General features: G+C 37.9%; 1 protein-coding gene across 1 annotated transcript in view; it reads right to left on the bottom strand.

Annotated features, from left to right (window-relative positions):
- Positions 1–15,101, bottom strand: part of Mmp16 (matrix metallopeptidase 16) — a 255,964-nt gene that overhangs the window by 96,765 nt on the left and 144,098 nt on the right. The window contains exon 4 of the mRNA XM_060386026.1: positions 8,152–8,456. Coding sequence (XP_060242009.1) covers positions 8,152–8,456 — 305 coding nt within the window. The remainder of the gene's footprint in view (positions 1–8,151; positions 8,457–15,101) is intronic.

Here is a 15,101-nt window from a genome sequence, read left to right as displayed (position 1 = left end):
CATTCCGAGGAAGCACAAGCCAGACAAATCTCAGCTTGAACAGGTGCAAAATTCAACCTTTATCTAAGGAGCCATTGGCAATTTATATCTGCTGGCCCAGTCAAAGTATGTTTTTAAGTACCTAGTAAGTCAATCATGATCGAGCAGAAGGCTTCACACCCATGTATATATATGGGAAACACAAAATAGACATAATGATTATATTTTTAAAAGGACACAAATTTGTTCAGTAGTGTAAGGGTGTGAATCTGGGAGGAGTTGGAAGAGTAGATAGATATGATCCAAACAGACTGTACAAAACTGGCAAAAAAAAAAAGCCTACTATATTAATAAAGAAAAAAAAAAGGAGTGAAAGTATAAAAGAAAGAAAAAGAAATCTAGTCAGTCAATATTTAGAGAAGTATGAATGATGTTTCTGTTACTTTTCTATGGCTGTGACAAAGCACCATGATCAATGCAACTTAGAAAAGAAAGCATTTATTTGGGTATTGATGCTTACAAAGGGTAAAGCGTGACGTCAGTCAGGCAAACATGATGCTGGAAGAGTAGTTAAGAGCTTATATGCTTCAACATCTAACAGAGGAAAAAAAAAGGTATTGGCATCCATCATGAAGCCTCCAACTCTCCTAGTGACATACCTTCCTCCAACAAGGTCACACCTAAAAGTAATCCTTTCCAAAGAGTTAAACTAATTGTGGGTCAAACATTCAAATATATGAGCCTATAAGCAATAGTTAAATCAGCACATTAAGGAATAAAATCAGGAAAAAACATGAACAGTAGTTGAAACAACAGAATAAAACATCCATAGTCTGGGAGTTGTTTAAGAACTATATGTCTGAAAGCAGACTCTAAGAAAACGTTACGAAGGAAGAAATAACCTTCAAAATATTCTTGAATTTAAAAACTGAGAGGCAATCAAGATTATTGACAAATGAGAGAAAGATTTCAATTTAAAACTAATTTTTTTTTATTGGGAAAGTGTAAACTAGTTGCAGATTTATTGAACCTTCTCTAGCAATACATACAAGTAATTCTATGGCTTTGTTTAAATAGTGCCAAACAGCATTTTATGGGCAAATATGTTAATTAGAAAATTAGAATAGCTAAAATTACAAACAATGAGTTTTCCATTAGAAAAAATAATGAACTACATTAAATTAAGTGGGAGAATAATTTATATTATTCTTAAATATGTGCCAGTAATAAGAATGGTGGTGCACACCTCTACTCTTAGCAATTTGAATTTGGAGCAGGAGAACAATTTCAAAGCCAACCTGGTATAAACAGTGGAGTCAAAAAAAGCTTGAGCTAACTAGTAAGACTTTTCCTCAAAAATATATTCAAACAACAATAAAAACAATAAAAAATTAGTTTTTTTAATTAAATTTTTATTTGTATATTAATTTCAATGTATTTACTTTGTATCCCAGCTGTAACTCCCTCCCTCACTCCCTCCTAATCTCACCCTCCTTCCCTAATCTCCTCCTAGCCCCTTTCTAACTCCACTGGTAGGGGAGGACCTCCTCCCCTTCCATCTGACCCTAGTTTATCAGGTCTCATCAGGACTGGCTGCAATGTCCTCCTCTGTGGCCTAGCAAGGCTGTTCCTCCCTCAGCAGGGGGCGGGGAGGTGATCAAAGAACTAGCCACTGAGTTCATGTCAGAGACAGTCCCTGTTCCCCTCCCTAGGGTACCCACTTAGATACCTAGCTGCTATGGGCAACTTCTAACAGATTATATCCATGCATGGTCCTAGGTTGGAGAATCAGTCTCAGAAAAGACCCTTGTCCCCAGATATGATTGGTCCTTGTCGAGCTCCTGTCCTCTCCAGGTCATATTAACTCTCCCCTTTTTCATATGGTTCCCTGAACTCTCGCCAAGGTTTGGTTATGATTAGTTTTCAATGAGACAGGAAATTTTGGGAAATTCAGTGTTGTGAATTACACTTATTAAGTTACTCTTCAATTAAAATAAATTTATCTAGTGAAAAGGGTGGATATTTTAAAACTGAGCAATATACTAAAAATTAAATATATGCCCAGATTTGTATAACTATTATGTTATTCAAAGCACTATTACTATTTCAGCTAGTTAAGGCAATTAACTTATACAGAAATTTTTGGATCACAACTGTCCCTAAACAAACTCCAGTGTGGAAGAGTCAGAATAAATCCTAGATCTACTTTATCTTCGATATGACGATAATGTCAAACCCTTTGATCTACTTGCTCTGTTTAGACAGACTTGGATTCTGCATGTCATAAAGTCGGTTGGAGAAAACTCATGATCACTCTCCTGATTGTGGTGATGACAAAATATGATCTCCTTTTTAGATAAGAGGAAAGGAACTAAATAAAAGCCAAGGACTCACGACACTGATGTGGTGTGTGTGTGTGTGTTAGTGTGTGTGTGTTTTGTGCATATATTTTTGTGCATTTTTGTGTACATGTTTACTTGCATGTCCTATATAAAGGTGCACGTGTGTTTATAGGTGCAGAGGAACATGTGTGTTTATGTGTTTGGATGCCAACCCCTTTCTTTTTATAGTGTTTATTTTACACTCAACTTGTTTCTTTTGTGTTTGTCTGCATGTGTGCGTGCACATTCATAACTGGGTCATGTGTGGAGGCAGAGGACAACTGTTGAGAGTTTGCTCCCTTCTAGTATGGGAGCTCACAAGTTAAAGTTCGAGTACCTGGGCCTATTGAAAACTACATTTATCTGCTAATGGATCTACCTAGCTTCACCCATACACCTAACATTGGGAGAAAGTATCTCACTGGCTTGGAAGTTGCCAGGTAGGTTAGGCTGACCATCAAGGAATGACTGGGGAGCTGACAGTCTCGCTGGTTGCACAGCTGGTAGTTTCTGTATCTGCATTCAAGACAAGAGCTGTCTTGACTAGCTGATCTGTCTCCTAAGTCTCAAAGTCTCCTTCTCTGGTGTATCAAATCAAAAGCAAAAACACAGCGCCTCTGTACATTGAAACACGGCCTATTTATATTGCTTCCCTAATGCATAATCAGCAGATTTGTGAGGTAGGAAGTTAGGGCAATGAATTTTTTTTAACGTCAATATAAGAAGAGGGTTAAACATTGGTATAAGAAAATTTAGGGAAGGTTTGTTTAAACTGAAAATGATTTACGAAAACAGGAGTGTATAAGATTTATAATACTGCAAAAGTAAAGGTCAAAAGTAAGGTAGAGGTTTGTTTGTATTTTGATATTTTTGGCAGCATTGGGGAAAAAACCCAGAGCCTTATGTTTGCTAGGCAAGCATACCAAATGGAGCTACACATCCAACCTTGGACTTCTATCAGTAAGAACATAAAACTATTAGATTATTGTCCTAAAGATGTTGTTTATTATTATAGCCATCAAACATGGCTAAATTGGAAACAAGTAATTTGTTTTATTGATTATCATCTAGACTTAAGAATAAAGATCTCATTTAAAGACAAACCTGAAGGAGAGGATTTCATAGAAGCAAAGTACTTGTTTAAATGACAGTATTTAAATGAAGGTTTGTTGTAATTAAGCAAGTTAGTTAGAGATTCATAGTGTATGTAAAAATCCAGGCTTTTGGTGCACAGGACATTAAATATTGGGACTGGAACATATGAGCCTTCTAAAATGCTTCTGTAATGCCAGGACCCTAGGATTTACTTGTAATTCAGTGACCTTCAGCAGAAACATTAACTATGTCACCTATAGATCCGATATGTAAAGCTTTTCAGGAAGAAACATATTCTTCCCAACTTTTGGATGAATGAGGGCATCTGGGCCATATTACTGTTGCTTGAGCTTCAGTGTCTTGCGAAATGTTTGGAGAAAACACCTGTGTCTTATCTCACAGACATAATGTAAAATTCTTTGTTAAGCCATGGACATTTTAATTTTAACTGCCTCAGTTATTGATAGTCCCTACATTAATGCTCAAGATTCATTCCTACATAGTACTAATGTTGACAGGAATTTAAATTTTTCAAGTATAATTACCCCAAATCATGTGATATTCTCCTGAATTTTATGAAGATCTGAAAATAAAAAAAGAAAACCAAGTAAATACTGCATGATAATCAAATAATGCAATAGAATCTCATGGTCTTGAAGAACTCAAGTGTATCAGGCTTTCTTCTTAGTATATTAAAATGAAGTAAACATCCTAAATTTAATTTAATTCTAGGAAGGAAGAAGAGATTTTGTAAACAAAGAAATAATGCCCTTCATGAATGGATGCCTGAATATTTTGAAAGACAGACTCATAATGTTTTGGTAAAGAACAGTAAAAACAATATGTGTTAGTAAGTTAGTTTCAGAATTTAATAGCTCAGTCAGTATTTCTGAGTTAAGGATGGGTTAAGGGCTGTACCACTGAGTCACAGTGTCTGTTTTTCTATTCCTTATGGAGAAACGACACCAGATAATGCTCACACGGTCTGTGGACTGCCTAATGAGCAGCTTCATACTTGGTACCTGACATTTGTATTCATCAAAGATCAGAGTCAAAAGCTTACAGCGTCCTGAGAAACAGTATCAAGCAGAGGTAGCTGTGAAGTGGACAGAAAGGCTGGAAGACAGCACAGGAAGTGTGAGGTCTCGGCTTGCTTCTGGCAAGGCACATGTGTCTCGGTGATCCGGTGTGCTGTCCCTCACTGACTCTCTGTGGTCAGTGTGAAGATCACATCATGAAGCCACCCGACTCAAGAAAGAATGTAAAGTTAGGAGAGGGCAGGTTTAAACGTTACATATTTTATTTAAGAGTTTGGGTCTTTGGTGAATTTTAATTATTATCATTATGTCCACTCCATATTTCTTAGACAGTGCTGACTGGCCTGATGGATGTGTCTTTAAACTGGATAATAAACATAAAAACAAGAAACAGTTATTGCAACACACACATGCACACGCGCACACACACACACACACACACACACACACACACATGTGCATTCACACACAGGTGCAAGCGCACACACAAGCACGCAGACACGCATGCACCATGCACGCCACGACAGACATCAAAGCCAGGGGCTTTTTAACGCCTGGCAAGTGTTCCTTTCTTGGCAGTCGAAAGGTACTTTTGTTGAACAGAACTGTACCTTAGTTTATTCTGAAATTCTGCCTGTCTCTAGACAATTTTTTATACTAAGTTTATATATCACCTTATAGGCATGTTTAATTTCTCTTGGGAGTGATTGATTTGACATCTTATTATTGGACTAGGTACTGGATTATTCAGAAGTGATGGGTATGATGTCTTATTTTATGTTGACAACGGCACATATTTTTTGTTTTATTATTATAGGATGGCTTAGAGAAGAGTAAGTTAATACTCAAAATAAATGTTAACATTCTGTTAGAGTTAGGTTTCCTGACTTACACCAAAGTAAAATATATTTTAAAAAATTGCCTAGCTGAATTTTTTTGAATTATTATACCCATATTCAGGTTTTTCGCTCCTGAAAACAAAATAATGTTTTATTAAAGATGCATACATATGTGAATGTGAATGTCCTTTTATGTTTTCCTAAAAGTATTGTGCAATGAGCATTAGCATGTTTTTTTTTAAAAGACATCATGACTACAAGCAAATTGGCAAAAAGTCAGTAACAATGGACTGCTGTTACTGGGAGCCTGTGACAGTGTTTATCTCTCTTCAGGTAGACAGAATTCAAATTGCCTTCATTAGCTGAGCAATGTGCTGTGGAAAATGAGCAAGGCACTTATCAAGAGGCTCTTTCATTTGCATATTTTTGCTGCAAAACCAAGTAGCAATGTTCTCTAGCTGCTTAAGAGCTATGAATGAGAGAAAGAAAGCAACCCAGGTAAGCAAGCCAGGGCATTTAAAGAAAAGAGTTTATCATTAAATATGTCAGAATTTTGCCTTATGTGAGCCCTGATACAAAATGGCAGTCTTATGGACTGTTAGGAACTCAAATGTAAAATGGCATGAATTCTTCTCACATCCACTAAGACCACAAGTAAAGCTAGGGGCTGTTCTTATTATAAATGATCAATACTTCAGACTGACACCACCTAGCTGCCCTGTTTTTGCTTCTTAAGAGCCTGAATTTGAATTAAGCAGTAAATCATTATGGAATTATATTTTCAACTGCAAGTTAACATGCCCTTAATCCTTAGCAATTCTGAAACACTGTTATTTTGCAGAGTTGTTCCCCGGGCTTTCACGGAACACAAATCTCTTACTAGACAGGAAAACATTTTTTTTTTCAAAATGAATGAACAGATATCAAATAAATATATTGTTTAAGTTTGCTGCTGAATGCTTATGTCAAAATAATTTTGTGAACACACTGGACATTATAGTGCAAATTATAAGTTGAGAAAATAGTTGGTGTTCTTAAATTTTTCAGTCAAACATGACTTGACCTAGCTGGAAAGTAATATGTCATACTATATTTGAGATTTTTTTTTCCACTGACACATTTCTTGGAAAACTCTTTAAATCAAATGAAACACATAAGTATTCATAGTACTGGGACCACTCACATTAATGTAAACATGTTCCTTTCCTATATAATCAAATCCTCATTTGGAAGTTTTAGTAAACTTGTTTATTTTTAAATGTTCTGTTTGCTACCTAGTGGAGCAGAGACCTAAAGTTTAGTGCTGCCTTTATTGAGGAGTTCAGCAATTTAAGAGAAAGTAGAGGCAGCTTGAAAGATGTAATTTTTGTGCAATATTTAGATAATTTAAATTTATGAGGCCACAAAACTAAATAAATGCAACTGCTAATACTCAACTATCTGCCAATATTTATTATTAGAAACGGAGTGTTGTAAATGGCTTAAACATATTTCACACACAGCTTACATTGAAAACACTTGCACTTCCAAAGTTCACAGACTACATACAGCAGAAACTACACCGTGATTTAAAAAAAAAAAATTTTTTTTGGAGGCTATTTCAGATAATAATTGGTTAACCAACATTTAAACATTAATCTGTTTAGCTCTAAAGCTCTGGCTTTTTATTCCTCCCCATAAAAATCTTTGACAAATCTCTTATTATCATCAAACAATAAGGCACCCCTAATTCAATACTACCAAATCCAAAACTATTACCTCAAAAGACAGAGTTAGTATCACATATCTTATTGTTAAAATCACATAGATTTTTTTCGCCCTTTGAAACTGATGGTTAGTTTCAATGTAGTCCTGCCAAATTCACAATATTCATGACTTTCTAACTGCTACATATACTAAATACATCAACTTAATCAAAAAAGTCCACCCAGCTTAAAAAATAAACTTAATTCCATGACTAAGATTAACTCATGAAAGAGAAGTTAAGAGTATGATTAGCTGAATAGTTGCCACTAAAGCAGTCCACCTTGAAGGAGAACATCATTTATAATAGTGAGGAAGAGAAATCATTTAGGTATGGGAAATAAGAGTGATGGCTTTTAAGACGAAGGCGTCATAGATTCTTTTGTTTGACAAAACTGATTTTTTAGCATAAAGTTTAAATATGCATTTGTTTATCAACAATAACTCATCCTTATAATAGATTTTCTGATTGCTACTCCGCTATTGTGCATCAAAACATATTGATAGCAACTAGACACCTGAGACGTATACTGGGGAAATAAAAACAATGCAAGAAGCTGGCTTGAGAGAAAATACAGATGGTAACAAGATAATTAATCACATAGTCATGTCCTATTGGAAGGCCAATGAAATAGAAAAAAGACAAAAGATGAGAAGAAAAGGGTATACATAAGAAAGGTGATGGTAATATGAGGACTGAATATCATACAAAATGCAGAGTACAGCATACTATAAATGTCAGACTTATTTTCACATAGAAAGATGTCATACAGTGTGGTGCAGGTGATGAATAACTCATGACTTTAGTGACAAACTATAAATTCTTTTAAGAAGTAATGACTTACAGAAAACAATGTAATTCAGTGTTCACGGGTATACATATTTCTTCAAGGAACACGTACATATCTATACATTGTAACAGTTCTGATCAAATTATTATCCTAAAACATAAAAAGCCTCACACACTGCTTTTATAGGTAATGTATAGACTCTCTACATTAAGTTTGTAAATTAGTAAATCATTTGAGCATCCTAAAATAGAAGATCATTAATCTTGAAAGGAAACTATGCACTTACCGTCATGATTGGGATTTCCCAGTGTCCATGGCTCATCAGAATCAAAATGAGTATCTCCTCCAATTCCTGGTCCAGGGAAATAGGCATGGGCCAAAAATCCTCCCTCCCCATCAAAGGGGGAACTGTCTCCATGAAAACCGGATGCAAAAATGATGGTTATATCCACATCACGTTTGCCATTTTCTAGCTCACTGTAGGGAACTTCTTCAAACGTTAGTGGAGTTACATTCTGCCACACATCAAAGGCACGGCGAATTGCTCTCCGGGTCTCAGGGTCACCAACTTTTGGTGTTACGTTCTTTATACTGAAAGTTGGGAAAGAAAATGATCAGTATGATTTCTTATATGCAATTTGAATTACTGAAAAATTTTTTAACCCCTTACCTCAAAATTATCAGAAATAACGACTGTATTATACAGAAATAAATGCATTCACTTATTTTAACATCATAGATACTGCTCATTACACTGGGTTATTTCATTATCATCAAGGACACATTCATGTGCCAAGGCTACTTGGGAGAAGACCTGTGCAGAATGGTTAGAAAGAGGTAGAAAGATAGATCAGTTTTCCTCTGGGACAAGAAAAGGATGGAGGACTTGATTAGTGATCAAGCAGGTGCAGCAGCTTTGAGCAGAAACAAAAACACCAATTTCCTTTGTTATTTCCATTAGTATAGAGGCATACTGCTGTAATAAGGCAATAAAATAATAATGTATTTATGCTTAAATCTATGAAAACTGATTCAGCAGCAGGAAGCAAGTTTTATTTTTTTAAGCAAAATACCCAATTTTTGTGCTCTCTGATAATCTACTCTGCTTAACTAAGACTCTCTTGCTAAGAAAAAAAAAGTTTATGGAATCTTACTGAAGAAGGGAAAGATAGAAAGACATGGAGGGGACAGGAGCTTCACAAGGATAACAACAGAGCCAAAAAGTCAGGGCCCAAGAGATCCTGCAGAAACTGATGAATCAACCAAGGACTATGCATGGAGAGAACCTCCAACCCCAGCTCAGATGTAGCCCATGGGCATCTCAGTCATCATGTGGATTCCCTACTAAGGGCAGCAGGGTCAGTCACTGGCATGAACTCCTTTGGCTACTCTTTGCACCGCCCCCTGAAGGGAGGCCTTATGAGGCCACAGAAAAAGAGGATCTTGACAGTCCTGGTGGAACCTGATAGGCTAGGGTCAGATAGTTGGGGAGGAGGACCTCCCCTGTCAATGGAATAGGGGAAGGACATAGTGGGAAAAGAGGGAGGGAGAGTGGGACCAGAAGGAGATGAGGAGTAGACAACAGCAAAGACTCAAAGTGAATAAATTGTAATAAATAATAATAAAGAAAAAATAATTAAAAAGAGAAAAACTGTAAATAAATAGCAATTTACTACAAAAGTTTACAAATTTTGTGAATTTAAAAGAAGCCAGAAAAAAATAGAAACTGGACATTATTAGCTTCACCTTTTTTTTACATTAATGCAATCTGATGAAGAAAAATTGCTATTTTTATTCATTTAACACCAATCTCATATACATATATAATCATAACCATATATATTTCCTGAAATTTTACTTAAAATCTAGCATTAACAAAATGAGCGTACACTGAACTGAATACGCCTTGCGATAGTGTCATCAAAAATAATTAGGGCTAGTGATACAGCCAAATCACTGTGTCTAAAGTCAATTACAGTGTTTCTATAGGACTAAAGTTCATTTTTACTTACCAGATCTAATTCTCAACATGAAAAATATTTGAAGTGTACTTCCTAGTAAAAAGGTAACATTCTGATTCTATATAACAAAGTTGCATATACTATTTGAACATTATGAGTGCTACAAGCACTCAATATACAGTATTTATTCCCACAAACAGTGCATGGATTTGAGGATTCATAGCAACCTTAAAGAATGTTACAATTTTCACAAATATAAAGGAAGTTTTCCTATGGCAGGAATGAGAATTTCCAACCTGCATTTTCCAAAGCATTCTAAGAGAGTCCATTGTCTTGGGATATAATATCTTGGAGTCCCATACGTCTAAAATTAAGATTTCTATTCCTCTATAATAAATAGTCCAGGTATTATTTACATTTTGATATGTTGATAAAAATTAAGTATTTCATATAAAATGGCAAAAGGTGAGGAGTGTGTAAGAGTCCTTGGGGTGATGTTCCAGCTGAGATGTTCCAAGAGCCACAAAGTAGCTGCTGTAGTCTGTGCAGCAAGACAAAGGGTATTAGTTTTTATCCTTATTGTTTCTTTGCGTTCATTTTCTTAATTTTTCTCATGACTGAGATGAATGTTAACTTTTGGGGACAAATCTCTAGCCCTTAGTGTTGACAGCATTAAATTTTTTGGATGTGTGTTTTGTCCACAATAATAATAATAAAATTATTATTTAATAATAAAATTATTAAATGTATTCACTTTATACCCTGATTGTAGCCCCTTCCCTCATCTCTTTCTTGTCCCAGGTCTAATCCTTCCTCCATTTTCTACCCCACACTTTCACCCATAGTACACTGAAAAGGGGAAACCTCCTCCCATACTATCTAACCCTAGACTCTCAACTCTCAAGCAAGACCCCCTGGTTCCATTTCCTCTCTGTGTTGGCAAGTCACCCTGCCAGGGCGTAGTGATCAAAGAGCAGGCAACCAAATCCATGCCAGAAACAGCTTCTGCTCCCTTTAGCAGGGAACCCACATGGAGACTGAGCTGCCTGGAATTTGCAACAAAAGAATATCTAATTACAGAGAAACACTTAAGGAAATGCTCAATGAGCTTAGTCATCGGGGAAATGTGAATGAAAATAAATCTGAGATTACATCTTATACTCATCAAGATGGCTAAGATCAAAAACTCACTTGACAATATGTGCTGGAGAGGTTGTGGAGAAAGGGGAACCCTGAACCGTTGCTGGTGGGAATGTAAACTGGTACAGCCACTTTGGAAATCAATCTGGCGCTTTCTCAGAAAAAATAGGAACAGTGCTACCTCAAGATACAGCTCTACCACTCCTAGGCACATATCTGAAATATGTTCAACAATGCAACAAGGACACTTGCTCAATTTGTAATAGCCGGAACTTGGAAACAACCCAGATGTCCCTCAACGGAGGAATGGATACAGAAATTGTGGTACATTTACACAATGGAATACTACTCATCAATTAAAAACAAGGAAATCAAGAAATTTGTAGGTAAATAGACAGAACTTGAAAAGATCATCATTAGTGAGGTAACCCAGAACCAGAAAAAAAACACTCATGGTAAATACTACCTTTGCCCTTAATTTTTAAGTATTATATTTTTTTATCAATGCCCCTCCTTTACATCTATTTTTTTTTTTCTTTTTTTTTTTTTTTCAATGCAGTTTATTCAGGAACATTGAACAATCCTCGGACCCCGGGGAAAGCCAGCCCACAGCTTAAATAGCCTCTGGGTAGCCAACCCAGGCATGCCACGGGGGCAATGCAGATAGGTCCACATACATGGAAGCAAGCCAGATCCTCGGCCTTAGCCAAATGTGGAGTTGTTCGTGACAGAGAGCACTCACCATCGGGAAGGTGGAAGGCGGAAACCAGCTCCATCTTTAAGGCATAGCATTCCGCAGCTCTCTACAGTTCCCCCTTTTTGTTTTAGACGCACATAGCCAAAAGATGCTCAAGTATTCAACAAGGACATTTGCTTAATCATGTTCGTAGCAGCTCTATTCATAATAGCGCCAAGTTAGAAATAATATAGATGTCCCTCAAAGGAGGAATAGAAACACAAAGTGTGGTACATTTACACAATGAATATTACTCAGCAATTAAACACAAGGAAATCATGAAATTTGCAGGCAACTGGTGGGATCTAGAAAAGCTCTTTTTATTAAATATTTATTTTTTTGTATTCATTACCATTTATTCACTTTGTATCCCAGCTGTAGCTCCATTTGTCATTCCCTCCCAATCTCACTGTCCCTCCCTCATCTCCTCCCATGCCACTCTCCAATTCCAATTTATAGGGGAGGTCCTCCTACCCTTCCATCTGTCCCTAGCTTATCAGGTCTAATCAGGGCTGGCTGCACTGTCCTCCTCTGTGGCCTGGCAAGGCTGCACCCTGAAAAGATCATCTTGAGTGAAGTAACTCAGAAGCAGAAAGACATACATGATATATATTCATTCATAAGTGGTTATTAGACATACCATATAGGCTAAACATACTAAAATCTATACTCCTAAAAAAGCTAAACAACAAGGAAGACCCTAGAAAAGATGCTCAATCCTCATTTAGAGGGGCAAATGTGGTAGACATCAGAAGCAGGAGAAGACAGGGATCAGGACAGGAGCCTACCACAGATGGCCTCTGAAAGACTCTACTGATTAAGGTATTGAAGCAAAGGCTGAGACTCATAGCCAGTTTGACAAAATGGGGAGAGAGAAAGACCTGGAGGGGACAATAGCTCCAAAAGCAGACCAACAGAGCCAAAACAAAACAAACAAACAAAAAACTGGGCCCTGGGGTCCCTGAAGAGACTGATGCCAACCAAGCACCAAGCAGAAAGAGGACCTAAAACCGCTGCTCAGATATAGGCCATATAATCAGTCTCCGAGTGGGGTCCATCGTAAGGGGAACAGAAGTTGTCTCTGGCATGAACTCAGTGGCAGGTTCTCTGATCACCTCCCCCTGAAGGGGTGCAGCCTTACCAGGCCACAGGGGAAGACAAGCAACCAGTCCTGATGAGACCTGATAGACTAGGTTCAGATAATAGGGGAGAAGAACTGCCCCTATCAGTGGACTAGAGGAAGGGCATAGGAGGAAAAGAGGGAAAGAGGGTGGGTTTGGGAGGAGATGAGGGAGGGGGCCACAGCCTGGATCTAATTTGTATAAATTGTAATAAATGATAATAATAATAAAAGATTTAAAACATTAATTACTTTATTCACTTTACATCCTGATCTTAGGCCTCCCTCCTCTCCTCCTGTTCCCATCCTTCCTCCCACTTCTCCAGATAATTCTTCCCTAACTCCTCAAATAAGAGGAGCCCTTTCTTAACCAACCCAGACCAGCACATCCAGTTGCATGAGGATTTGGAGAACCCTCTTTCTCTCTGGCCTGGCGAGGCAGTTTTGCTATACAGAAGTGATCTTAAGCAGGCAGTAGTCCATGTCAGAGAAATTGCCCTCTCCCCTCTTGAGGGGATATTCATGAACCTGAGATGCCCATCATTTACATATGTGTAAGCAGCCTAGATCCAGTCCATGCCAGTCCTTGGTTGGTGTTCCATAAGCTCCACTGCCCCCCTCCTTCAGGCCCAGGTATTTGGTCTTCTTTGGAGCACCTGTCCCTTCTGGGTCCTCCTATTCTACCCCCTATTCTTCCTCAAGACTCCCTGCATTACTCCCAATGTTTAGCTGTGGGTCTCCGAACCTGTTTCCTTCTGCTGCTGAGGGGAGCCTCTCCTCGGACAGCTATGCGAGGCTCCTGTCTTCAAGCATAGCAGAGTATGATTAATAATGTCAGGGTTGGCTGTCTTCCCTGGGGTGGGTGTCAGTTTGGGCCAGCCAGTGGTTGGACATTCCCTGCATCCCTGCTCTCTCTTATCACTGCACATCTAGTAAGCAAGGTAAAATTTGGGTCATGTAGTACAAGACAACCATTCTACAATTCATAGACCCAAAGAAGATAAGGAACATGGAGTACCCAAGGGAGAATACTAAACTATCATACAGAAGTGGAAATAGAATAGACAGCAGAGGTGGTTGAAGAGAGGGAATAGGGTTGAATAATGATCATGGAGAGAAATGATTGTGTAGATACAACTAGAGAGAGGAGGCAGGAGGACAAAGGGCTTTTGGGGAGGAGAGAAAGCATGGGTGGAGGCATCTCTGAGGCAGTGTAACAAGTTAGGCTCCTGGGAGAATATGGGGATGCCGATAGCTGAGACTAAAGCAGGGGTCATGGAGAGACCTTGAAGAGGCCACTCTCCAGCTAGATTAGATTCCTAGTGGAGGGAGGGTAACGCCAACCCACCCACAATAACTTCCTCCCTGTTACTTCTTATATTTTGATTTGAGTATAGAAAGAACAGCTGTAGTATTAGGGATGACTCCTGCTGGTGGACTTATGCCATGAATAAATGATTTGAGTCACAAAGAGGAATGTCTATTTTGGTATAGAAAATGCTGATATGAAAGAATTTAAGGACTCTTGCAAAACTGCATGTGGGAGATGGGGGGACAACGATCAGGTGCTTGCAACTGAGACATGCTATATTTTTGAAAGTACACACAGAACTAAAATTAACATCATTGAGAGGATGGAGAGAAGAGAGTGATTTCAGCCTGCTCAGGGATGGTTGTTTGTCAGTGTGTGCTAATCTTGTGCTGTATTTGGCCTGGTGCCCTGCACTGTATTTTAAAAAAAAAGCATCTACTTGGAGGCATCAAGATTTTTATAGCTTGTCATAACCAAATTTCCCATCTTAAGGCAAAAGAGGCATGCCAACTGAAGGCATAATTCTAAATTTTGTGTAAATTAAATTATTATTATCCACTTATCCTCCTCATACTCTATGGGATTGGAAAAGTGCTAAGGCATGCTATTTAAAAAGACTTACTACAGAACGAGTATGTATCTGGATGTACACCAAGAGAGCTTGTATTGTCTTGTAACAATACTTCTGAAATTAAAGGCCAAAAATTGTGATAATCTTGGGTAGCAAATGAGTGAAGAGGACAAAAACTAAGCAGAGGCTAAATCTTGCTTACTGACCGCATAGACCAAAGTCACTTAGCACTGAGTGTCTAGATAGAGTAATATTCAGGCTGCTACAGTCATAGCTGCCCAAACAAACCTTGTCCATTTAAAGAACAGAGCTGCAGAGAGGTGCAATAAAAAGAACACAGCAGAGAAGGCTATAAAATGAGGGAGAGCTGTCAGGGAGATAATATTGTATAGAAGG

The sequence above is a fragment of the Meriones unguiculatus genome, chromosome 6 (genome assembly GCF_030254825.1).
Source record: "Meriones unguiculatus strain TT.TT164.6M chromosome 6, Bangor_MerUng_6.1, whole genome shotgun sequence".
Taxonomy (NCBI): Eukaryota; Metazoa; Chordata; class Mammalia; order Rodentia; family Muridae; genus Meriones; species Meriones unguiculatus.
The sequence above is the reverse complement of the archived record's forward strand: the minus strand, read 5'-3'. Positions and strand labels throughout refer to the sequence as shown.